The sequence below is a fragment of the Neolamprologus brichardi genome, chromosome 20 (genome assembly GCF_056152115.1).
Source record: "Neolamprologus brichardi isolate AB-2024 chromosome 20, ASM5615211v1, whole genome shotgun sequence".
NCBI classification, from domain to species: domain Eukaryota; kingdom Metazoa; phylum Chordata; class Actinopteri; order Cichliformes; family Cichlidae; genus Neolamprologus; species Neolamprologus brichardi.
In genome coordinates this window covers 18,817,936-18,845,637 of record NC_142123.1, presented here as the reverse complement: position 1 = coordinate 18,845,637, position 27,702 = coordinate 18,817,936, and the positions used below count along the sequence as shown (strand labels likewise).

Sequence of the window (27,702 nt, the reverse complement as noted above, 5' to 3'; positions counted from 1 at the left end):
TATATATACACACACACACAGAGAGAGAGAGATCTTGAGGAACCAGGGCACCCTGATGAGATGGGCTCCTGGAACAAGAAGGCATCGGTGGGCAAGAGAGGAAAATAGGGCGTTGTTGGAATGCTACTACACAAGTAACCCTGGTTACATGAATAGGATGGGTCACTCACAAGCTAGGCGAGTGGCTCCAGCAGATCCCAGGAACAACATCGGGGATCTCTGTCCAGAATAGCGCAGCCCTAGGAACAGCTAAGATACTGCACAGGACTCAAGCTCTCAGGCCTCTGGTAGAGGACCTGAGCTTGAAGGATAGACTGCCCACAGGGGCGAGAGGGGAAGAAAAGTATACACACACACAAACACACACACACACACACACACACACACATATATATATATATAGAGAGAGACAGAGAGACAGAGAGAGAGAGAGAGAGATAGCTTCCCATATATTTATATATCATAGCCAACAGGCAGGAATTCATAGTTTGTCTTAATTTTAAAACTAACTTAGTCCCACATTTACTCTTGGTTCTTAACCAGGTGTAAAAGCGCCCTGAGGCAGCTGTTGTTGTGATTTGGTGCTATATAAATAAAGCTGAAGGGAACTGAACTGAATTGACTGTCAGCAGCAGGACTACTGAACTCAGACAGAGGGTGCCACTGCTCTCTGCTGCTCCACCTCATAAGCTTTCCTATAGCTCTTAGACGTCAGTTCCCAGGCCGTGTGCACATGGCTCTAAATGTGCCAGAACATTGTGTACTGAACGTTGTGTGCTGCACTACAAAGTGAAACCCTCTGATCAGTAATCACATCTTTACTGTCATCAATATACACACAGCTGGACATTGTTTGCAATTTAAATTCCTTCATATATTCCTTGAAATTAGGTTCTTATTTTGTTGTTGATTTGTGTTGCCTGTTGTGTTTGTTTTGTTTATTCTCATTTTGACTTTAAAACCCACGTATCTGTGAGATGTAAATTGGTCGGTGTTCATCCATTATGCACATATTACAGTAGTTCAATGTGCATTCTGCACCACATGCCTGATAATCCTTGTGCTGACAGTATTTGGTTTTGGTATAAGAAATCAAATAAGAGTAAATCATTCCATTAATTAAATAATACTAATATTCTACACACAGAGAGAAGGACTGGACTGAGCGCCCTGCAGCGGGCCGGCCTGGATCATGCTTCGGCATCTTGCACCCTCAGCTTATTCTCACAGGTGATTAAGGCCCTATAGATTAGGATCAGTCAGATCTATGTACATCTGTGCACACTTGCAGTCTAAGTGCTGGTGGGAAGAAGAGAGGGCAGGAAGTGTTTCAAATAAAGCAGTGACCTGGGTCAGAGGAGAAGCAGGCCACATGCTGTAGCAGTGGCTCCAAGTGGGAAATGCAATTGGATTTGCAGTGCATCATTAAAGCAGGAAGCAGACAGCAATGACACAGTAGAAGTCCAAGGTAGAGGTCATATGTCCGGTGTTTATCTCTTTACATTGAAAATACAACTTGCTGTATTAATATCAATATTAAATATTTCAACAACCAACAATAAAACTATTCTTCAAACTTGGATTTGTTTGTTTCAGTTTATGTGTAAAGTCTAACACAAGCCTGGATTTTTAAGACCGAAGATCCTCTCTTTAATATCGACATGGTCTGCAGTGGGACAGTTTACTCCTTTTACATCAGACAGTTTCAGAAAATAAAGACTGACGGTGAAGCCACATTTGCACGGTATCCAACACATGACTTAAGTTTCCTGTTCTTTATTTTCTTTGTTCTATAGCACTAAAATACTGAATCATTCCCTCATTAACTGTCACTAAGTGTTACTGTGATGTCCTGAAAGCATCTGAGGGAGAACATTCAGTACAAACAACCAGTTTTAAACCCAAACTCAGTCACTGTCGCGATCCTTCAGCAACACCAGAGCTGGAATTTTGAGGCTGTGCCAAAAATAAAGAATAAAAAATGTCTGTAATTTCAACTTCAATCACATGGAAATAACTGGCATTATTGTTTAAAAAAGTTTAAAACTGTATATTTGATTTCCACTTTCCAGTCAGACAGAGGAGTGACTCAGACAGATTTGGATAGAGCAGATTAGGATGAACAGAAGGCACATCTCAGCTTTGATGCAAGTTAATGTGTGTGTGTGTGTGTGTTGCCTGTCAGTGCCACGTGCCGCCCTAGAACAAGACAGCGACACATAAGAAGTGGGTCAGTCCAGTATGAAAGAGGCAGAAACAGCAGCCAACTGCAGACTGCCCCCTCACTCTGCAACTCAAACTATAAAGCAGGTTAATTTCATTTTATTCAAGTCTTCAAGTTGAAATGACAGAGTCACAGCTTTATTAACGCTTTTAAGGAGGAAAAGCAAAACCAATAATTGAGGTGGTAGGAACAGTCCCATCAGTAAGGAGGTGATTCAGACCACAGTGAGATGCAGAGTGGACACACCTGGAGCACAGCTGGACAGATTCATAAGACAGTTGAAGCAAAACTAAACACGAGGCGAGGAAGTATTAAAATAAAACTGTAAGTAGTGCACACACCAAGGCCCAGACTAAGACACATGAACTTGATACAGATATCGGAGACAAACAGACAGGTAGGCATGACTGACCGGAGAGACAAAAGGACAAAACACAGAGAGATTATTACGGGATCAACACGGGATAAACACAGGAACCAGAACTAAATACGTATTAATGAGACAAGACAGGGAACCAGACAACCGCAGAGACGGGACACGGAGAGGCCAGACAGACACAGGGAGTGGACGGGGAGACAGAAAGCAGGGAGACAAGACTGACCTTCACAGGAGATGCTGATGACAAGACAGAGAACTAAGGGAGCTAACAATAACAAACTTAGAAGCATTACAGAATACTAAACTCAAGAACAACTAATCAGACCTTGAATGTGAACATTTCTCAAATACAAAGGAACAAATAAAAAGTCCAGAACAAAATCTCAAAGTACTCGGTCAAAGACCCAGCACCATGACAGAAATGTACTTGGAGAGAGAGACGGGGACAAAATCAGCCCAGAAAAAGTTGATACAGTTACTGTAAATCAGGTGATTCTAAATTTGTTTTAGAATAAAACTCCTTTCATGTTTATACACACATTTTCATGTTTCAACTGGAAAGTTACATAAAGAGGAGGTTTAGTATTTACTTAAGTCAAACTTGGTGTCAGGGGGCTTTGCTGGTGACACTGTTGGGGATTTATTTAAAACTAACGACACACTGAACCAGCATGGCTACCACAGCATCCTGCAGCAACATGCCATCCCATCATTGATTTTTCAACAGGACAGTGACCCCAAACACACCTCCAGGCTGTGTCACGGCTATTTGAAGGAGAGTGATGTTGTGCTGCACCAGATGGCCTGGCCTCCACAGTCACCTGACCTAAAACCAGTGATGGTTTGGGATGAGATGGAGCGCAGAGTGAAGGCAAAGGACCAACAAGTGCTCAGCATCTCTGAGAAATCCTTCAAGACTGTTGGAAACCATTTCAGGAGACGACCTCATGAAGCTCATGGAGAGAACGCCAAGAGTGTGCAAAGCAGGAATCAAAGCAAAGGATCTGAAATATCAAACATGTTTTGAGTTATTTCACACTTTTTTTTGTTTATAGCAAAGTTCCATATGTGTTCATTCCTAATTTTGATGCCTTTAATAAGAATCTACAATGTAAACAGTCACGAAAATAAAGAAAAACCATGAAATGAGAAGCTGTGTCCAACTTTTTGACTTGTAGCATATATTATCATAGTGAAATGTACAAGAACATAAATTTTTACAGCCCTGTTTTATAACATTATATTTTATATGATAATATTGAAAAATGGAAAATGGAAAAATAAACAAATATATTAATTTATTTTTATTTAGGGTAATGCAGTGGTAAGCAATGATTTGGAATGGATTTTATTAAAAATGAAGAAAAAGAAATGTAAATGGAATTCTATTCATGCACAAGATTATGTAGCTTCAAATAGATCATAACAAAAAGAATAAAGAACATAGAAGAAAAAGATGTCATCAATGTGCAAAAAGAGATTTTTCTGGTAGATAAAACCTAAAAACAGAACAACTGACACACAATTCAGACCAAGAGAACAAAACCCTCAAACATCAGTCACTTTGTGGATTCTGTCCTTTCACAAAATGACTCATTAAAACAACTTTTAGACACCTTGATGCTGCCATTAGAGAACACGACTCTCTGTGTGAAGATATTATTTACCCAGATCAATACTTCTTTTTTGAGAAGCGAAGCCCACACAAAAAGAGAGAAACCATTAGGTCCACTAATTATCATGTAAGCTATATCAAGCACCCCATTAAGCACATTGTGTTTATATCTTATGATGTCCACACTGGTAGGAAAATCAGATACAAAGTCTCTCTCTCATCACATTAGAGAAGGAGCTGCTGAAAGGACATAACTTATGTCAGACACATTTTCTTTAGTTCAAAAAGATTTTAAAAACTCTGACATTTGCAGATTTTTTCCATAATCAATCAACAGTTAGGAATGGAAAATATATTTACAGGGATTGATGTAAAAGTTTCAAAGCGCCACTCATAAAAATACATAAATGATTAAAAGTCCCCGTGTACCTCAGGACCACTGTGAGCAGGGTGCCTATTTTTAGATTGCCCTGTGAAAGTTCCTTTCTGACTACTTAGGCTACGTTCATACTGCAGGTCTTAATGCTCAATTCCGATTTTTTGATCAAATCTGATTTATTTGTCTGCTTGTTCACACTACAAATAAAATGTTCTCGTTTCTCCAACGTTGTCTTCCAAACAGTTTCACTGACATCTATGCTGGATGGCCAGGAAGCGTTCGCGATGTCTTCTCCCGCGCTGATAATTGGCGTCTGTCTTGTGTCAATTCAATTCAATTCAATTCAATTCAATTCAATTCAATTCAATTTTATTTATATAGCGCCAAATCACAACAAAAGTCGCCTCAAGGCGCTTCATAGATACAGAGAAAAACCCAACAATCATATGACCCCCTATGAGCAAGCACTTTGGCGACAGTGGGAAGGAAAAACTCCCTTTTAACAGGAAGAAACCTCCGGCAGAACCAGGCTCAGGGAGGGGCGGCCATCTGCTGCGACCGGTTGGGGTGAGAGAAGGAAGACAGGATAAAAGACATGCTGTGGAAGAGAGACAGAGGTTAATAACAGATATGATTCAATACAGAGAGGTCTGTTAACACATAGTGAGTGAGAAAGGTGACTGGAAAGGAAAAACTCAATGCATCATGGGAATCCCCCGGCAGCCTACATCTATTGCAGCATAACTAAGGGAGGATTCAGGGTCACCTGGTCCAGCCCTAACTATATGCTTTAGCAAAAAGGAAAGTTTTAAGCCTAATCTTGAAAGTAGAGATAGTGTCTGTCTCCCGAATCCAAACTGGAAGCTGGTTCCACAGAAGAGGGGCCTGAAAACTGAAGGCTCTGCCTCCCATTCTACTTTTAAATACTCTAGGAACAACAAGTAGGCCTGCAGAGCGGGAGCAAAGTGCTCTAATAGGGTGATATGGTACTACAAGGTCATTAAGATAAGATGGGGCCTGATTATTTAAGACCTTGTATGTGAGGAGCAGGATTTTGAATTCAATTCTGGATTTAACAGGAAGCCAATGAAGGGAAGCCAAAACAGGAGAAATATGCTCTCTCTATCTAGTCCCTGTCAGTACTCTTGCTGCAGCATTTTGGATTAACTGAAGGCTTTTCAGTGAGTTTTTTGGACATCCTGATAATAATGAATTGCAGTAGTCCAGCCTGGAAGTAATAAATGCATGAACTAGTTTTTCAGCGTCACTCTGAGACAGGATATTTCTAATTTTAGAGATGTTGCGCAAATGGAAGAACGCAGTCTTACATATTTGTTTAATATGTGCGTTGAAGGACATATCCTGGTCAAAAATGACTCCAAGGTTCCTCACAGTGTTACTGGAGGCCAAGGTAATGCCATCCAGAGTAAGAATCTGGTTAGATACCATATTTCTAAGCTTTTCAGCGCCGAGTACAATGACCTCAGTTTTATCTGAATTAAGAAGCAGAAAGTTAGTGGCCATCCAAGTCTTTATGTCTTTAAGACATTCCTGCAGTTTAACTAATTGGTGTGTGTTATCTGGCTTCATGGACAGATAGAGCTGGGTGTCATCTGCATAGCAGTGAAAATGTATGCTATGTCTTCTAATGATGCTGCCTAGGGGAAGCATGTATAATGTAAACAGAATTGGTCCTAGCACTGAACCCTGTGGAACTCCATAATTAACCTCAGTGTGTGAAGAGGACTCTCCATTTACATGCACAAATTGGAGTCTATTAGATAGATATGATACAAACCACTGCAGTGCAGTACCTGTAATACCTACAGCATGTTCTAATCGCTCTAATAGGATATTATGGTCAACAGTATCGAATGCTGCACTAAGGTCAAGAAGGACAAGCACAGAGATGAGTCCACTGTCAGAGGCCATAAGAAGATCATTTGTAACCTTCACTAAAGCTGTTTCTGTGCTGTGATGAACTCTGAAACCTGACTGAAACTCTTCAAATAAACCATTCCTCTGCAGATGATCTGTTAGCTGTTTGACAACTACTCTTTCAAGGATTTTTGATATGAAAGGAAAGTTGGAGATTGGCCTATAATTAGCTAAGTGACATAAAAAACGGATTTAATGCAACATGACCATTCAAACAGCCTCGCTTTCTAAAACATCAGATATGTATCGGATTCAGTACCACATACGAAAGTGACCCAGTCACCCAGATCGGATTTGAAAATATTGGATTTGTGCTATTCACACTGTCATACCATGATCGGATATGATCGGAAAAAGTCGCATCTGACTTTTTTGACCCTATGCGACCCATATCCGATGACATATCTGATGATTTACATTAAGGGCCATCAGTCAAACAATACTGTTTGCTCTGGATCTAAACAGAGCGCGTTGTGTGTGACACCTTCTTTTGTGCATGCGGGCCGCTTTGAGGGTTCACACTAGAGCGCGTTTGCTGTCACATTTTATTTATAGTGTGAACAAGCAGACAAAAAAATCGGATTTGATCAAAAAAATCGGAATTGAGCATTAAGACCTGCAGTGTGAATGTAGCATTCCTACAAGACTGCTCAAATAAATCCTGCCTTTGATTAATGCTTTCATTTTACATATGATCAACCTACTAGTATGTATATACCACAGGCCTTTAAGGTACCTATATAACTACATCTAGCTGTCTTAGCTAATTATAGGCCACTCTCCAACCTTCCTTTCACATCAAAAATCCTTGAAAGAGTAGTTGTCAAACCGCTAGCAGATCATCTGCAGAGGAATGGCTTATTTGAAGAGTTTCAGTCAGGTTTCAGAGCTCATCACAGCACAGAAACAGCTTTAGTGAAGGTTACAAATGATCTTCTTATGGCCTCTGACAGTGGACTCATCTCTGTGCTTGTCCTGCTAGACCTCAGTGCAGTGTTTGATACTATCGACCATAATAGTCTATGAGAGCGATTAGAGCAGGCTCTATATCTATCTGATAGACTCCACTCTGTTCGTGTAAATGGAGAGTCCTCTTCACACACTGAGGTTAATTATGGAGTTCCACAGGGTTCAGTGCTAGGACCAATTCTGTTTACATTATACATGCTTCCCTTAGGCAGTATCATTAGAAGGCTCATTCAGAACTCATTCAATTATTATTAATCAGAATTATGAACAGAACTGACCTTTTTATTAAGCCATAGCACAGTCCACTGCTATGCATTCATGGATTTAAACCTGTAATGTCCAGAGCTTGTAAAATCATTTTGGTTCTGTATGGGACATGAATACTTGAAAAACTGTTAAAGGTCAAATCTTCACTGGTATTTCTTGTCATCAGAATCAGGCTCTATAATTTGGGACAGATTCAATAAAAATGTCTCCTACAAAGTCCTCAGACACTAAGAAAAAAAGCCTCAAATTGCAAAAGACAGTGAACATTTCTGAATATAAATTTGACTTTTACCATACTGTGAAATAAGCGTGTAGAATAGTTTTTGACAAATTTGCACCATTAATTCCAAAGTAAGTGATTAAGAGATCTGGTGCTCTCTAACAGAACATTGATAGTGTTACTGCAGCATAAATCACTGCTCACTGTGGTGAAGGGATCACGTGTCACAGGAGCCTTTGTCTCCCAAGGCAAACTGCTCCTGGGTGACTAAACATCAGGCTAAATGTAGATATTAAATTACTAGTGAAAAATATAAAAAGAGGTTTTTTTCCTGGTGGTTTGACAAAATTGTCCCGAGTGTCAAACGGTTCAGCTGAGGAAATGCAGACTGCATGCTTTCATCCATGACTTCATTGTACTGACTCACATTTATTTTCACTCTGAAAGTTTTCTGCCCCCAACTATAATTAAAATGCTTTTTTAAACTATTATTTCCCTAATCCCAACATTATATTACATTTGTTAAAGAATCTGATTTTCATCCAATAAGACGGCCATGATGTGACTTTGTAAACAAAATAAAGTTCACACGTAACTCACATGATGCAGACATTTACAGTTTTAACCATTTATTCAGAGAATAGTTACATAGTTACAGAAAAACAATGCTTTCTTGGTTCTCTAATGGCTCCTGTCAGCTTTAGTTACAAAAACAGTATTTATGTAACAACATGTCAAAGAAACATTTCTGCACTTACTGGAAATCAGCACTAGAGGAATTCAAGATCTTACAACAGCTTGTGAACTTGTGGCTCTGTGTGGTGCTCACATTGTGGCAGAACCATTTTGCATAGTAAAGTGGTTTAAAGTGGAATCATTACGAGTCTCGAGAGAACTAAACGAGCCGACTCGTACAGAAAGTGGCAGCAGGGCAGGTGTGTAAAGCCTTTAGGAATAACAGTTTGGTATCAACCTCGCCTTTAGTGCTTATAGAAAAATGAATGTGACCAAAACTCCTGAGCAGCTGAGAAATTCAACAACCCAAAAATTCAAAAGGAAGACTGTCGATGTTACGCTAGCCTATTAGCAAAACTCCAAAGGTTTAAACTCACCACAAATTTAATAACACATTCAAGTTGTGTTAGTATTTACCACAAATGGCTCTCAGAAATGGATCCAAGGAACGGTGGTTAGCACTGTTGCCGCACAGCAAGAAGGTCCTGAGTTCAATTCCAACATCAGGCCGGGGTCTTTCTGTGTGGAGTTTGCATGTTCTCCCCGTGTTTGCGCGAGTTCTCTCCGGGTACTCCGGCTTCCTCCCACCGTCCAAAGACATGCAGCTTGTGGGGATAGGTTAATTGGAAAATCCAAATTGCCACTAGGTGTGAATGTGAGTGTGAATGGTTGTCTGTCCCTGTGTGTTGGCCCTGCGACAGACTGGCGACCTGTCCAGGGTGTACCCTGCCTCTCGCCCTATGACAGCTGGGATAGGCTCCAGCGCCCCCCGCGACCCTTAAAAGGATAAGCGGAAGCAAATGGATGGATGGCTCTCAGAAATGGATCCAAGGAATTAGTGTGGGTGCACTTCGCAGTATGCTTCACAACGAGTTTATAAGTGTGTAAACATTACAAACATGTTTGTGACGTCCCACAACAACACTAAATCGCACTGCTTGGCCAGGTTTCAATGCTTCTGCAGGTGAATCCGCCTTCAAACACTGTTCTTATGGAAATACTTTAAGCAATCCAATCTATGTGTTTCTGTATGTAGACTTGTGACTTTCTGTCACCATTTGTTTAATTTATTTCTTACCCACACATCTTCGTGTCCATGACCATAACCAATTAAAATTTGTGTTTCACAAACTGCCATTAAAACTATTCTGAGCTGGAGCTGTCATTGTTAAATAAAGACAACATTTATTGCTCTGTTATACAGTATCTATGACAGAAGACCCTGCAGATGTAGATGTTACAATGGGATACGTGGTCACTAAGCAAAAGAAAAAACAAAAAATACATATCATTAAAATAAGTCATTGAGTCTGAGGTAAAAATCTATCCCACTCAAAGTGCGTCTTGTATCACAGACTAAGATAAAGGTTGCTACAGAGACAGTAAAGCTAAGAAAGAGGTTTCAGAGTGCAGAGAATGAGGTAGAGGTACATCACAAAACACCTCAAAATCTACTGTATTATACTACCATGTAATACAGTGATGTGAAAGCCAAAGGAGCTCCTTGGGTCTATGCTGGAGTGAAGGCTAGAAGAGCTATCTAACACTGCGCTCTTCTTCTAAAGTTGCTGTGCTGTATTTTGCTCTTTTCCTTCAAGCCTCATGGCTTTATACATTTTCTGGAGTGACCAGTTTTCACAAATCAAGTCAAAAATCCCAAAAGTTTCCCAGGAGTTACAGGGGCTCCGATCAGCCAACCACAAGCGTCTGTCCAACCACAGCATCACTCGACACTGCAAAGAGTCTAACACACTTCAGTGGCTGGTTTGGGGAATCGTCTCCAGATGCTAATCAGAGGTCCTTCTGCCATAAACGGGTCAGTGCTGCTTAGATATGACCCGATACACATGATTCACGCTGCACCAATCAAAAGAATACAGAACCATCCTCAGCATCTTTTCAACATGGATGACTACACGTTACCACATAGATGCGCTTTTCCATCAGGTGCTCTTTGGATTAATCAGGAACAAATGTCCAACAGGATAGTGTGAACTCCCTGCTGGAGGGTTGTGTGGAGCTGATACAGGCCTGCTGCTTTTCCTTCAGAGGACAAAACTGATCATATGCGCACAGTGTTTCTCCAGTGCGACACTGATCACGACCCCGAAACACCTCGGACCTGTCAGGACACTGACAGGAAGAAACTCTGGGGGTGTCCTGTTGTGTCTGGCACTAGCATGTTGGGATGCCTCGGGCCCCGATGGTTTTGAGAGAGGGCCTCCATGAAACCAGACGTTGGGAACAGTGCTACTCACTGTGCTGTAGAACTGACCTCAATGTAATCAACATTAATCACTTCACCTGTCATTGGTTTAAATCAATGTCTCAGCTTCAGTTTCATGATTGTACTTCAGTGTTTGGACAGAGGGAGGCACGTTCCCATATGATATTAATGCAGCCTGGGATATTGTGTCAAACGCCACTGAAAGCAGAAGACTCAGTTGCTCAGCTCACATGAGATGAAAGGGGTTCCAGTAAATTTCCTTCTTGGTGTGAACTTTCAAAAGCGACCCACAAAATAGTTTTAGAAATCAAAGTGCACTTGGTGTACATCACTGTTAAGGCACAAGATTGCACTGGGAGGTGAATGTCAACCGTTTACAGCTACTGCTATCATTAGTACAATGATTGAATACTGGTACAGTAGAGTGCAATGACATACAGTAACCTGTGCCACAGTCACAGACCTTACACAATTAAGAACAGGCCTATACTGGGAAGGATGGGAACAAAAGTCCACCACTACAAAACATTAGACGCACAGTTTCACGCCCAGGTCGCTCTCAGAGAAACGATGTGCTCCAATTGTCCCCAGCCCAAAGCACCACAGTGACTGTGTTGGAACTACGTGGAGTTGGAAGTGCGTCGTTGTGGTTTGACTTGCACACTGGTCCAGACTGTTTCGGAGTGAGCGGTCTGTCACTCTGCGCTCAAATTATGATTGAAGATTCCTCACAATTCTGCTTGTCAGGGTCCGTTTTTCCACTGGAGTCGATACCTGTGTAGGACACAGATGTAGGGACAAAGAATCAGCAGGTCAGTATAAAGGAGCAAAAGTCATTTCAGAAAGAACAAATCAATCAGTAGCGAAAGTAATAATACTGTCACAATCCTGCGTCACTGGACCCAGTGGTTTGAGTTGTAATATATTTTGATATTTATGTTTACGTTCATTAGATTATCTTAGTTCATTTCTGTATTACCAATGTTGTCCTGTTATAGTTCATCGTTTCTTAGATTCCCCGGTGTTTAAGTCTCCCTCACCCTTCATGTGTTTCATGTCTGCATCTCATTACGTTTCCCGTTTTATTTTGAAGAGGTCTGGTGTCCCATGTTCATTGTGTTTAGTTTCACGTCCCCTGATCTCCTGTGTGCATTTGGTCTGTGTTTTCATTCATTCGTTGTCAGGTTGTCTGTTGAGTTCTCATCATGTCCACACCTCCGTGTTTTTCTCCCAGTTTAGTTCTAGTTAGTTTCGCCTCAGTGTGCATCTGCCTTTTTGTTTTGTACCTTTCCCCGCCACAAATAAACGGCTTGCCTTTTGTTAAATTATTATTTTCGTTCCAAGTGTCTGCACTTGGGTCCTCTTCCTCCCTCCACACAGTCTGCCAGTGCAAACCGTGACATTATACTGATTAAGTCATCAGCAGAAATATACAACATCACTTTGTAATCTAAAAAGTACAGCAGAGTGACTATCACATGAGTTTAAGTTAAACATCTGCAAACCTATTGAAATCACCAGATCTTTTTCCACAATGTACAATAAAGGTCACAAGATTGAAACATTCGCATGTTTATTCGCACAGCCAGAACAGGTTGGAAAAAATTAGAAAACACAGAACTAGTTTAGTCAAGCCCACCAGGTAAGACTCGTTTTCTTTTGAGTTTAATTCCAATATAATGAATAGCTTTAATGCGTATACACTAGAGGAAAATTATTTGATACTAGTCTGAATTTTTAACTTTGCATACTTCCAAAGAACAGTCTCTAATTTTATAGTAGTAGAGAGAATGTCAGCAAAACCATCTGGGTTTCTTGGATTACACTCGACAACTTGAAGCATCACCTCCCTCCACAGATTTCCTGGGGGAGGAGGCTAAGCCAGTCGATGACATTAATTTTCTTTAACCACAACTTTGTTGCCTTGGTGGTATGTTTTATTATTATTATTGTAGGGTCTTTACCTTTTTATATAAAGCGCATTGAGACGACTCCTCCTGGGATTTGGCACTATATAAATACAACTGAATTAATTGATGAGATCAATGTCTCAGACATTTCATTGACTTGAAGCTAGAATCTGATTAAAATGTTTCTGAGCAGTGTATTTCTTCCAGTTCTGAATACTCGCACCAACAGTTGTCACCATCTTGCTAATTGTCTGTAGCCCATTCCAGCATTGTGCAGGTCTCTTATCCCTAATGTTCATTCCTCTTTCCTGATCTCAACACATACGTTGAGATCAGGAGTATCTGACTGACAATCTGTAATCTGTGTATCGCATGGGTACACAGCCAATCAGAACTCTGGCTGCTTTATAAAGGATCAATTACTGATTTTACTCAATGACGTACAAATCAATCCGTAACTTTTGAAATAGATGTTTTCTGGATTTTTGATTGATATTCTGTCCCTCTCTATCAAAATGAAACTATCAATATAGAGACTATTCATTTCTTGACCAAACTTACAAATTCAGAAGCAGATCAACTATTTTCTCTCACTGTAACATGTGACATGCAAAATGATTTAAATCTCTTCTGAATCAAACCCTATAACAGAGGCGTTCTGTCTGAAGAGCCCTGCAAACTACTAACGAAAAGAAATGTGCACTGCACAGGGATGCTATAGCAAAGGCACTGAGGTCACTGGGTGCAAAAGTAGAACGGTGCACATTTGTATGTGTCTACCTGCAGTAAAAATGACAGCACTGCCGCACACAGCCATACTTCCTGCTGTTGGATGTGTCCATGTTTGGTTCAGAACTGCTCTAATAATAGCTCACCGGCTGACATGCAACAGCTCAGGCTGGCAGCGCTTTGTTCCTCTTTTCATATGTTGCATAACATCACAGCACACGCTATGGACAAAAGTGGATCAGCTTAGCAGGACGCACATGTCTGACATGAGCAATAAATGTAGTTATACAAAGGGTATAAATGGGGGAAAATAGACAAGTACAAACACACAGTGCTAAGTTTAAGATTTAAGATGCTTAAATTATTTTACTTTGTATAGAGAAAGAAAATCTTTCACAAAAACTACGGGAGTAAAAATAGCATAACAATGGAACAGAACAATGTGCATCCATAATGCCCGGCACAATGTGCAACACTTTCAGTTGCCATTTATTTATTTTTCAGATGTTAATTTGTCATATTTTAATATACTGTAAACATTTTTTGGTAGAAACATGTTTTCATATAATATTTAGCATTTTAAGTGTATTTTTTCTTCTTCGCTGTCTGATTAGAGCATGAGGTGCTGCACAGAGGTTTGCCCTGTGTGTTTAATCCACACTGGAAGCCAAATGAAGGTAGCATCGCTAGTTTTAAACAGCACATTGTGTTACCATTAGAGAAATTAAAGCTTCAAGTCTAGTTAGTCGTGTTTTCTCGTCCTGAAACTAGCTGTCGTTAAACTAGAAAAGGTTAAAAATGTGAAACTCCATTTTCACTGAATTCAACATGTAATTATTCTGTTTAACATTCTTTATAAGCAAGTGTAATAAAGAAAACAAGCCAGGTGGAAGCTCAGTATATCCTGGACAGAACTACGGCCTGCTGCCTCCTCTTGTTTTATAACTCAAAGGCAGACTGCCTCATTAAAAAGCAGCAGTGGAGACCAGTATCTTACAGGAAGTGGTAGGACTGCCAGGGGCAGCAAACACATACAGCAACTTTCTACTCTTACTCATCACTCCAAGCACTTTAGACTACAAGCCAGATTTAACCATACATTCATACACTGCTTTATCCTGCACACCTTATCTAAATCTCATTTATGGCAAATAAAATATTCAAATTAATGCGGTCATCTATGGGGTGTGGGAAGAAACTGCCGTATCTGGATGAAATCTTGACACAGCATGGCCAAAGTTCAAACCAGGAGCTTTCTGCTGTGAGAGTTTTAACCACTAAACCATGATTTGACCACAACAAATATGTTGTTCTCTCATGAGCAGATATTTAGGATGTGAGAGATGCTAATCTGACCTTTAATGCTGCAATCCTGTTAAATGTCAGGACAAATGTTAGGAACTGTGCCACAACACAGAATGAGGGGATACAAACAACAGCTATGGATGAAACTGAAAAAGAAGCACATGATTTCCAGTATGCAATCCCAACACGACAAATCGTAAATGGACTAGTATTTATAGAGTACTCCTCTACTTTAACTGATCACCCGAAGCTTTTTTTCATATGAAGTATTGGGAAAAGAACACTGCAACCTTCTGATTGGCAGATGATCTACTCTACTTCCTCAGCCACCTTACAGCAGGTATTACAGTCATTGTTTGTTATTTTATTGTGAAGTTCTGTGTTATGTGTAGTTCTGTTCTAACAAAGGTTCAAAACCCAAAGATGTCATGCCGTGTCAAACCCTCTTCCTGTTGGTCAAAATCCTCACTTTCTGCTGATCAAACTGTTTCTATTTATTATTTACAAGTCAAAATGAAGCTAGCCACAGTTGGCAACATCTAACCAAAGAGAAATAAGCAGGAGACCAAAGCATGACAGCGCCAGCACAGAGTTGTGAGTCTGTGGTTGATGGCATGCAGACTGTCAGCAGATTAACATCATGTAAAGAGCTTACACACCATTAGAGCCAACACAGCTGCTGTGAATGGAGACAGCAGAGTGGAAGAGATGTGGCTCTGTTATTCACTGTGAGAAAAGGTGGTTAGCTGGGCTGTACAGGAAGGTTGGCTGTCGTAAATTATAGACATCCAAGCCTAGAAGCAGGGGTCGGCTCGAGATTTTAGCCTTTTTGCTTCTGAATACACCACAGAACACGGTGAGGTGCTTCGTTGTGTAAGAACTGGTTTTTGCAGTTCCTCAGAGCCCCGAGGACCCAGAGGAAATATTTACAAGCGCTGCAGCCACTCAGCCTGTTTTTACAACAATGTTACATAAGAACAAACCAGTGTGCTCATCACGCTTTCTCCCAAACTCTCGTAAAGACGGCTTCTCAGCATTTCTCAGCCGCCCTGTAATAGCCCACGCTTTCTGAGCCCGTACATAACATGGCATACTGTGCCTTCAGGCTGCTGTCCACAATCAGCATACTCTGTTTTAGAGTACTAAAAGCCATATGAAGAGTGAAAGCATCAAACGTATTGTCTTTATAGCACATAAGCATTCTTGTGTCCGTGGCAAGGACAACATGCTGAAAACGCTTGTTTGTGCTCTCAGCTCATATGAAAACAAATTCCTGAAAGTAAGGACCGTACGTGTGTGCAGTACAGAAGCTTACACTGCTCTGGACTGGACTGGATAGCAGTGACACACGGCTGCACACAAGAAGACAAAATGTTCCCGACCAAAGCTCCCATAAGCCATCAACCAAAAGCAGCACTCTCATCTCATTGTCCAGCAGAGGAGCGGGTGGGGGTGGATTAGGGGATGTCACGCACAACGCATATGGACATCAATGCTGACTCATGTCACTAAATATTCCACCCCGGCCATCCGATGCCACCTTTCAAAACTATGTCCTTTATGAAGACAACACAAAAACACATGTATGTTACTGACCACAGCACAAATGACACGTGGGTGGAAACATTTTTACACACCAGCCTTGTGCATGTTAGTAAATCAGATTCATTCTCTGCATACGCCACATTTCTCTATACAAGGAAACATGCATGCAAAGCGCCTCATGTACACAAGCATGTTTTCTCTATGTTCACTTGGGGTTCATACCCACAGATGTTTGGCATGCAGGCACTGAACCACCAGCCTTCCACTTAGCAGGCGAGCTGCTCTACCTCACCTTCAGGGGAACTGGAGAACGCGATGATCATGTTGTAAGACAGAAGCTTACACTATAATAATATTTAATAATCTATATTTGTGAAATTGTCCTATAATCATGATTTATAGTATTCTGAAATGTCATAAGCCACACAATGCTCAGAATTAGAATTAAAGTAATTAATTGCACATAAAGAAAACCAGATATAAAGGGCTTAAACCTTTGAATTTAGATTCAAAGGGCCACATACACATTACACTCACAGGAGCAGTCCAGCCATAAAGTTCCTGATGTTCAGTTTTTGTTGTTACTCAGCCCTCTCAACTTGTAAAAGTAAGCCTGCTTGATTTTATCCACCTGTAACAACAGAACTGAAAACAAAGTACTAAGATGGAGCATTTTTAAAGAGAAGGAAAATGACATGAATCTCTCCTTGTATGTGACAGCCAACAGACTGTTTGTATTCTGGACTGTCAGTGTAATCACAAATGTGAAGACTCACTGCACACAGATAAGAAAATGCTTATTTGAATCACACAAGGAGTGATTTGCCTATCACACATGACTCTGAGCTGGTGGCTTGTTAGCCTGGACTTTCCAGTTTCTGGCAGCCTAAGTGAGCCTCCCAGGTATTTACTATAAGGTTGGAGGATATGTAACAGTTTTCCAACCGACAGTCGTCAGTCCAATAACCGACGATTGGTAATAAATATTTTGATTTTTAACTGACTTTTTGTTTAATTTTGTATCTGTTGTTTGGTCTGTAAGCAGATAAACAAGGTTAGAGTGGAAAAAAGAAGAAAGCTTCTCGTTGTTTCCCTCCGCACCATTGTGGGTTTTTATTTCAATAAAATCTTTGTTTATTTCTGAACGTAGGCTGCAGCCGTTCTTTTTTTCTGTTGTGAGTTGAGTAAACGAACGTTTGGGCGCACTCTTCAGCGCTCTCATTTTTCCCATCGACTGCTTCGGTTAGCTTCGACCAACATTATTAGCAAACTTACTCATGGGCAAATAAATAAATCTCTTGTAAAAACCATCAGTGAAACGCCCAGCCTATCATCGATATATCGTCCAATCGCCCAACCTTCATTTACAACCATGTTGTGCGTCAAACATGACGTGGTTGTAACAATATTGTTGTTAAGTTGAGAAAATTTAAGTCGCATCAAGAGCATTTTTTCCTCCTCTATGATCTCCAGTTACCACACTGCTGCATCCAGATGAACTCATTCAGCAAGAAAACGCTGAGCAGTAATTTTACTTTGTTTTTTTACTCTCAGTTACTGTCCAAGTCTGTGCTCATCACTCAGTACAAATGACTTGTATACAGGTATATAGCAGTTTTCAGTTTTCCAGAGCTCACACTGCAAAGCTCATTTACCTGTTCTCACACACACACACACACACACACACAACAGCATTTTATTCTTTCTACATCTCATTAATAGAAAATAAGACATCCATCGTCGTGTTGACTGGATGAGAGATCATAGATGGCCACAGATTCAACACATTGTGCTTTTCCTCGTTGGTCTGAAATTGGTGAGTGTGATGGTTTCCCTCAGTCAAACATGTCCTGATATCCAGTAAATATGCACAAGCAGCAAAAACTACAGCCTCCCCTTCTCTCTGTGTGCTTACAAACACTAATCCCTCAGGGTTTTCCACTGAACCACAGCCATGCTGTGAGCCGTTCCTGTTGCGTAACATGCTATCCAATCATGACACGAGAGAATGAGGCCAGTCTGCGAAAGGAAGCTAACATGCAGTGGCATGTTCAGGTCTGAGAGACCTTACGTCACAGAATGGGGTCTGTGACAGCGAACAGTACTGTGGAGCTGAATGCTTAAACCAGGCAAGTGGAGAGTTCAGGTTCAAACAAACAGGAGAATGATTTAGGTCGCTGAGCATCGCCTGAACAGCCATTTGTGATGCACTACAAAAGGTTTTCATTCTGAACAATCTCACCAGGACATTTTCATGCACACACTGCTGCAAAAGTAGTTATTCTATCCTGATATTATGAATAAAATAATCCATAATTTTACAATGTTGTCCTGATATATCTACAGTGGGTAGGCTACAATGCTGCCCTGTTTGCAGTGCACGACACAGGGCAGGAATATGGATGTTATCCACTTCCAAAACGGGAAAAAACACAATCTGTTCCTTTTCATGTAAGCTTTCGTATTAAAACAAACAAAGAAGACCAAAGCAGTCAGTGAGACTAAACTACAGTCTCCAACACTTTTGCAGTGCATTGATAAGGCCTGATGCAGCTGCTCTCTATGCACTGTTCTTCAGCTAATATAAAGGTCACTTGAAGTATGGAGGTCTGCAGCGAGTAAATGGACTGGTTCTTATATGGCACTACTCTACATGAGTACTCAAAGCTCTTTGCACATCCACTTAGTCACACCCATTCAAACATGCGTTTTTCAATGAGTAAGTGCTTCCTATCCACCATTCACAAATATCTGACATGCAAACTGAAGCAGTCAGACCTTCGCATTAGTAGATGAGCTGCTCGACTTCCTGAGCTACACTGACTCTGCAGAAAGTTGGCGACCTCTGCGTATTATGCACCGTAATCACCATCGCCTGACCCCGCTCTGTGATTTTACGTGGCTTATCACTTTGTGGCTGAGGTACTGTCGTTCCCAGTTGCTTCTACTTTGTAATAACAACAAGCAGTTGACAGAAATTCTCAAGAGCAAAGACATTTCACAGCTGGATTTGTTGCACAGGTGGTGGCGCAGTATCACACTGAGCTTCTGGGAGCAATTCATTCTTTCATACATGTTTGTAAAAGCAGTCTACAATCCAACGTGCTTGATTTTACACACCTGTGGTGATTGAAGTGACTGGAACACCTGAATTCAATTATTTGAGTGGGTGAGTGAATGAGTATGAGTGTCTTCCAGTTAAGGTTCAAGCATCTCTCCACACTGCTAACAACAAACACTGTCACAAAGATCCAGCTACTGAGTAGGGATCAGCAGGTTTTAGGATTAGAAAAAACAAGGCTGATAAGGATTACCAAGCTTAGGAAGCTTGATACTGTTCTGTACCTCTTTGTAGAAATATCTCAGGCCAATTTTCTGATTAATCCAAGTAAAATTGAATTTAAATGTTTGAACTTTTTATCCCTCTTCCAGAAATACTTGCATAAAATTATTTTGCCTAAACGTTGTAGTCAATACTTAAGGCTAACAAACTTTAGGCTGTCTGGATGGTTAAAGCACAACACCAAACACCACATGCCATGCTGCAGGACCATTAGGCAGCCATTGGCACTACCAAACAATAATCAGGTCTGTCACATTCATTCTGCACATTTCTTCTCTCTGCTCCATTCACTCGCTTGCCATCTTGTCAAAATTGCAACTTTATAAGCTTCAATAAATGAAGATTACCCACCAGCAAAAGCTCCTTTGTTGGCTCTACTCCTCCCTGCTTCAAAACCACCCCTCAAATCAGGAGAGTCTCCTGAAAAGCTGGCTTATCTTGGTGCTGGGTTCAGAAGTTGCATCACTACTCTCATGCTCCAGTCAGTTCCCCTGAAAATTAACAGACAAGGATTTCCACTTGGATTGGAGCCCCACCACAGTGGGCCCTAAAACAAGAGGCATCAGCTTTCAGCAGCCTGACAACACAGCTTAACGTATCCAACTGTGCTACTGATACCAGGATGCTAGTTGCACCCTCGACCATTCCTCCGCTTCTATATCTAGGTCCAGGATGTCAATTTATCCAACGCAACTGGCCCTGGACTAAGTGAAAAAGTAACTACCTAACGCTGGTTGTGCAAACCTTGGCTACCAGAAGTTCAATCAAGCTTTTTGTGATAAATGTCTTTCACTTTGGAGAAATTTTAGCCAAGTTTTCTTTGCAGAGTTGTTTTTAATTCAACCACACTGATTTTCTAACATACACTGCCGGTTTAAGGTCATCCCAAAGCATTTCAATAGGATTTTAATGCTGGACTTTAACTATAATCTATATTTTTTTGGGGGGGAGGGGGGGGGGCACTCTGAGGTAGACTTGGTGTTTCAGATCATCGCCCTGCTGCAAAACCTAACTGAGCTTCAGATGGCTGCACATTCTCCTTCAGGATGTTCTGGTAGAGAGCACGATGCTACCACCATGTTTGACTGTTGGTGTTCTTTATTTGAAATGCTATGTATGTTTTATGTCAGGTTTAATGGGATGAAAACCTTCTAGAAAGTTCAACCTTTGTTTTATTAGTCGACAATATTTTCAAATATCTTGTGGCTCATCCAGATGTTTTTTATTAACAAACTTCTGGAAATGTGAGATGAGCCTTTGCATTCTTTTTGGTCTACAGTGTTTTTCAGCTTTGCGATTTTTGCTCAGTCTCCTTGTTATTGTTAATTATGTTCATTTGTAGATATTAGTTGTTGGCTTAGTTGTTGGTTGTTAGTTGGCTTTGTCTAATATTAAAATCTGTTTGATGCCCTGATGTTTCCCACTGCACACTGATCGCAAAGGCACATAACCAAGTATGAAAGAGCTGGGTAAAGTGATACTAGCAGGGAACATTGTGGGGCTTTTAATCATTTTCAGAATAATCCAAAGTGAGATTTACATTATCACCCTCTTCAGAACAACACTGAGCAGAAGGTCAGGTCAAGTTTTCACTGATCATAAATAAGCCAGGCGGTGTATCACGAGAGGTTTATTGAACAGTCTCTGCGGTGATAAAAACTGAAGTCAGTGTTTTCCAAAACTGTCAGGTGTGAAAACAAACCACATAAAACACATTTACTGTACAAATGCCAAAGATCCAGAAGGCTTATTCAACGCTTTCTGATTCACACACACACGGGCTATTTGCCCTCAGGCCAGGGTTGTACCCAGTTTGGTTCCCAGTACTGATCACACAGCTGTCTTCCTGAACCACCCTCTCCTCTCCCCTGAGGACATGGACACACCTCTCACCTACCATAAACGCTTTTGTATTTGTTCGTTCATTTTAAGCAAGACTTGTTTTGTCAAACACGATCATTTCAAATAAATCCCTCATTTTGAATACGGAGATATTTTTACCCCAGTTGATCCTGCAGTGACGTGTGAAGCTCTGGCAAGACGTCAGCAGAAGTTGGGTGTATGTGAAGTGAAGGGACAGGTCTAGGATGTCACCTGAGGCTTTGGTTCCCATTGATCAAGAGATCAGCAGAGGACAGAGATAACTGCTTTTCTAATTCATTTTCAAACAGGTCATTATAATTAATTATAACTTGGCTCTTGGGTTATAGTTAGTAACAAAAAGCCTGTAGCCAAGCCCACTGTGCTTTTTTTCCCAAATTCGTGTTTAATGGTGAGTCAAACAAAATTCCATCACAGATAAAAGTGTTGGTGACCCTTATGTTACGTATGACAAACGCAAACTGTACCAAAGCAATGATACCAACAATACTGACAGGGAAACTTTTCTATATGTATGTGGCACAAAAACAGTTTGCCCTCTGCAGACTGCCAAATACATTGTGACAAATAACTAAGTCTAAGAAAAAATTATGAATTCATTATTTTATTGTATTTTTTTAATCAGATGCTGCCTAATTTGTCTTTCATCCCACAGAAATGGTCCACAATCTACTCGACCAATCTTCTAAGACAGGGGGCAGCAACCTTTAAGACCCAAAGATCCATTTTGACCCGGGTTCAACGTAAAAGAAAACACTGGGAGCCGCAAATACTTTGACATCTAAAATGAAGATAACACTGTATATATTGTTTTTTACCTTTATGCTTTGTGTGAAAAACTAGGGTGTGTTGCTTATGAAATCCATGAAGTGCTACAGATAAAATTACATTTTATTTATTTATTTATTTAACACATTTTGAACTCTTAAAGAAATATAACAAAAGGAAAGACACCCAGCTGAACTAAAATGATCCATGTAGCAAACAAAAACTGTTGTGAGCCTCCACCCTTATATCTCCTTTGGGCTTTTGGAGCCTTGACCTGACTTTTTTAAAAAATAATTGAAAAAAAAAATCACTATGCTGCTAAAAAATGAAAAATTGATATTTGCAAAATTCTGCCTAAATATGTATTTTACCATGTTAAGGTGTGGGGCGGGGCGTGGTCTGCAGGGGAGGCAGACGCACCTGAGCGGCACATTAATGGACATTAAGAAATGTCCATTACTTAACTGGAGGATTGTGTACTGTAGCAACCAAGATATAAGTAAGCTCACCTTCAGTATGAAATGGACTGGCATTTCTTATTGACCACTCAGCAATTTAAACTCCCAACCACATGTAATCATCAACTCATATAGTTCTTTATTCTATACGGTCAAAGGAGCTTGCAAAGAAAAGCGTCTGGACTTCTTTAAGTTGCTTGAAGACCCACACCCAGTTTCACACCTTGGCTCAGGCGATTAGAGGATCATCAGGGGGTCCTTTTGTCCCTCTGTGGGGGGATACTCCCACCAGGTTTAAATCTGGGACTCCCCACCATTTGACCTGAAGAAGCTTCTCGGATGAGAGGTGAAACGTCTTCAAGCAACTTAAGTCCAGACGCTTTTCTTTGCAAGCTCCTTTGACTACGATGACCTGGATGACTGAGAACCTTCACAGACTTTATTCTATACGATTTAAGCACTTTACCATCTCTTTCCCACAGCATGTATCAGGTAAGTAAATGTTAACCTCTGCCAGGCCTCTGGTGAACTCTGATTAACAAATTAAGTTGAATTTAACCACATGATAACAACAACAATTAATCTTGGCATTACAGTTCTTCTGTTACAACATTTTTTTGTGACTGCGCTTCCTTTCCTAACAGACAGATGAGGTCATGGTTTATAAAGACATGAATCTTACCTGGGAAGTTGAAATGTCCCTTCTTTGAGTGGTAAGGGAAATAAGAGGTTATAGGAGGTGCTGTCTGTCAAACAGCACATGTGACTTGGTCCATCCGCACCTCCAGCTGGAGGGCGTCCGGTCGGTCCTGAGGGTTTACTGCAAGCATCTCGTGGAGGAGTTTCTTCTCCCCCTCAGACATGGAGCTTCTGGCCTTCTGAGGAATATGGAGCACCATCTTGGGGTTCTCCAGCAAAGCCTCCCCAACAGGGACAATTTCCGAGCCTTGCCGAACATAAGTACCCAGCAGTTCACGCTTGGACTCTGCATCAATAAATGTAATCCTTTCGATCATTGCCCAGATGATGATGCCCAGAGCAAAGATGTCAGCCTTGGCTGTGTAGTGACCCTCCCACACCTCAGGAGCCATGTAGAAGTCCGAGCCGCAGGCTGATGACAACCAGAATTTGTTTATGTTGACCGAGCTGTTCTGGATGCTCCCTCTGGCGCCTGCTCCTGCTACGGGATGTTCTTCACCGTTTCTGGAGGTCAGACCAGCACAAACCTTACTGAGTCCAAAGTCAGCCACTTTAAGAATAGGAAAACCAGACTTCTGTGAGATAAGAATGTTGTCTGGTTTAAGGTCGCGGTGGACGATACTGTTCCTGTGCAGGAAAGCCACAGCACTGGTCAGCTGGCGCATAAAGTTCCTGTTGGTCTGGGGATCAGGCCGGCGGGACAAAATGTACTGGTTAAGGTCCCCACCGTCACAAAACTCCATAACAAACCAAAGGTAACATGGTTCCTCCGAGTAGCCCAGAATACGCTCTCCTGCAACAACAAAGGGAGCAGATATGAACAGTGGGATGACGTCTGTCAAACACCGAAATGAAGTCAGCTGCTGAGCAGTTAAACCCGGTTGTGCAGTTAGCAGTTAAACCCGGCCGTGCTCCCTGCCGTGACAGTGACCAGCATTGAAGAAAAATCCTTCATTGACTCAAACAAGTGCAGTGCCATGTTTCACGCCATTTCTGCACAGATGACTTTTATGCATGAGAACTCACGTGCCGACAGTTTACTTTGTTTTTTCTCCAAGAAAGAAAATTTTAAAAGTCAACTGCAAGATTCTGGTAAAAGCTACTGTTATGGTACACTGTGGGACCGTTTAAAGAGAAAGGGAGGGAAAAGTACTGTCACTGGTTTGTGATTGCATGCAACAGATCAATCTGCTGACACCTTTAGCTGCGCCACTCAAAAAAAAAAAAAAAAGAAGCTGTGCTTGAGGTTTCAAACTTCTAATATTTTAGTTATGGGGACCTATGAGGACTGATGTGTACTGTATGAACATTATTAAAGCCAGATCAAACTGGGTACAGAGGTTTTTGAAAATTACTTTGAACAAAATCTTGTATTTCTAGTTCTTAAAGAATTGTTACAGTATGTACAGTTAAGACTTATCAGTTTACATAATGCCCAAATGATCAATATACTGTAGCTGCCATACACCAGTATTAGCTGACATTCTGTACAGGTCCTGGTAAATTACCAAATCATGCTCCCATTGATACTGGGAGTTATTTACTTTCTCATCACTTCAAAGTCCATTACCTGTCCACAGTGGTAACATTGAATTTGCTAGATTTTCACAGGCATTAAGCAAAGGCTGCACTCAGTTATCATGCTTGTGTCATGATCACTGACTGCATTTGAAAAACTTGTTAGGTGGATCACGACAAAAGCTGATGGGCCATAAAGATACAAATCAAATTCTTTCAATGTTTCAAATCTACAAACGTTCTTTGTCATCGCTTGATGGATCCAAGAGATCCCAGCTTAGGATTAATATTTTATTTAGAGAGCCTCAGTGGTGACACTTACATAACAGGCAAGCTATTAAAAGAAAAAAAAAGACTGGGCCTGTTCAGAACCCAGCTTTTAACATCAGTATTAAGATGTTAGATGATGTTAAATTTCAGTTTGTTGAAGACACATTTAAACATCACTAAATGTATCTCTGGGCTGATGAATGTAAACAAACGATATGATAAATAGGTTAAAATTGCACTGATCATATTAAGTTAAAAATGTAACAACTCTGCCATTGACATTGCACTGTAATATTACTATTTAACATGTCACATTTCAGTTAACAAGGGCAGGCTGTAAGTAGTACACTGTGTTCTCTCGTGAGCAGGGCAGCACCGTGTACTTTTCTGTGCCTTCTATAGGTAGTAGCGGAGTGACGTCATGGCAGGCTGCAACGAAGTTGACTTTAAATTCTCTCTAGTGAATGAAACCTGCACCTTTTAACATATGTCTACAGCACTTTGGTGAACTCAGCAGCATTCTCTTATTTGTAACGGAGTGTAAAAATTCTTTGTCTTAAATAGAATAAATAATAAACCAGGCTCACAATACTGCTAACACTGCCTATCAGTAACTACCCAACTTCAGCGGTATTTAAATATGGCTTTTTGTCGTTTCTCAGTCTGCTTAGATCTTGAATGAGACATCTCAGATGAGACATTGAGGCTTTAACACGGTGGACTGTAAACTTTGCATTTCTTAGGCCGGTAAAATCACCACGACACAAGCTCCAACAGGAGCTCCTGTACTTTCATTACTGTACTGGTGATACTGCACAGCTAGCAGCAGCGTGTGTACCTTTGAGTGACGTCTCCACGAGCCGCAAATACTGCTTGGATTTCTTGTTTCCGTGGCTCATCTTCTGGGCCAAGCCGTTCCTCTGCAGGACACACTCTTCCAGCTGGACTACATTCTGGTGTCGGTTCTCCAAGCTCGTCAAGGCCCAGAATTCGGCTAGCGCCAACTCCACTTTCTCCGGGGCGTCACACTGCAGCCTCTTCACCGCTACCCTGGCCCCTGTTTTCCGAGCTACAGCCTCGTACACCACCCCGTAGCTTCCACGACCGACCTCTCGTAGCAGGCTGTACCGGGGAGCCACGACCAAGTGGGGTTCCAATAGGTCACTGCGGAGGAAACTGATGGGGAAGCAGTCGTAGTCGTCCTCTTCCCCCTGCACGAGCTCTTTATGGTTGTTATCGTCCAGCGCTATGGAGCGCAGGACTTTGCTCATCTCTCGTTTCATCTTTCCGGCCACACTCCGCCTGCAGCCCCGCACAAAGCCGCTTACCTTGCGTCTCTTCCTCCCGTCGTTAGAATCCATAACTTCTTTTTTGTTAAAAGTAAGCATGGAGGCTGGGCGTCTTTCTTTGTCATTACTCTAACCCTGCACTACGCTACGACGTTCTTACTTCTATCTGTGTGCTTTGATATGTAAAAAGTCTGCGTGTTAACAGTGAACACAATCGTCCCACATCGAAGCTGTACCAACTTCTTTGGCACGATAAACAAAATGTTCCAGTTCGAGAGAACAGAGGGCGTGGCTTAGCGTGCAGCTGCGGTGCGCGCTGATTGGTGGAGAGAGAAAGTAGCTCGCGGAGATTTAGCCAGCATGCTGGATTTGTTTTTATTTTCAGATGGGACGGTACTCACGCGTGGGGCTGCTTATTGATAAGGCTGTGAGCTTCAATTATTCGCCCTACTCATACAGAGGGACACATCTGTGGCAGATCCACGCATGAGTATTCCGTATGTCGCAGTACTCTAGTTTATTATGTTTTATCACGAACTGTGAGCATAGATAAAAAAAAAACCACACATTCATCTAGTTTACTATCTGAACGGGGTTATTATGGTTTTGAGATTGAACCCTCAAAAGCCTTGCAGCCCTTCTATCAGTGGTAGTGCTCGGTTAGTTCTGAGAAATTAAAGTGTTTGCATGGAAATGCGAAAAAATCTAAAGTCAGACCATTTAGAATCTCATTCCATATCTATCGCAGTTTGCTCGCATTTAAGGAAAAAGGAGAAAGTTCTTGTTCGATTCCTTGGGCTGAAATACAAAACAGAAGCATGGTTTACATGGCTTTTTAATTATAATTATTTAAAAATTATTTACTGAAAATAAAGAATTATTGTTTTCTTGGAGTTGATAATAATAACAATTTTCTAGTTTTATTATTCTTTTTTTGGTGACTACTCAAAACAACTTTACAATGTCTCAGCAATTACCCTTGACAATTTTTTTTTGCAGTTTTGGAGTCATGTATAACTCTGGATGATTAGGTG

At 41.1% G+C, this 27,702-nt stretch overlaps 1 protein-coding gene across 1 annotated transcript; it reads right to left on the bottom strand.

The window, feature by feature from the left end:
* Nucleotides 1–10,022: 10,022 nt before the first annotated feature.
* Nucleotides 10,023–26,920, bottom strand: stk35 (serine/threonine kinase 35). The gene is made up of 3 exons (XM_006804287.3): nt 26,218–26,920; nt 23,575–24,384; nt 10,023–11,727 (listed from the first exon to the last, which is right to left on the bottom strand). The coding sequence occupies exons 1-2, from the start codon at nt 26,765–26,767 to the stop codon at nt 23,642–23,644; spliced, it is 1,293 nt and encodes a 430-aa protein (XP_006804350.1). The 5' UTR covers nt 26,768–26,920; the 3' UTR covers nt 10,023–11,727; nt 23,575–23,641.
* Nucleotides 26,921–27,702: the final 782 nt, after the last annotated feature.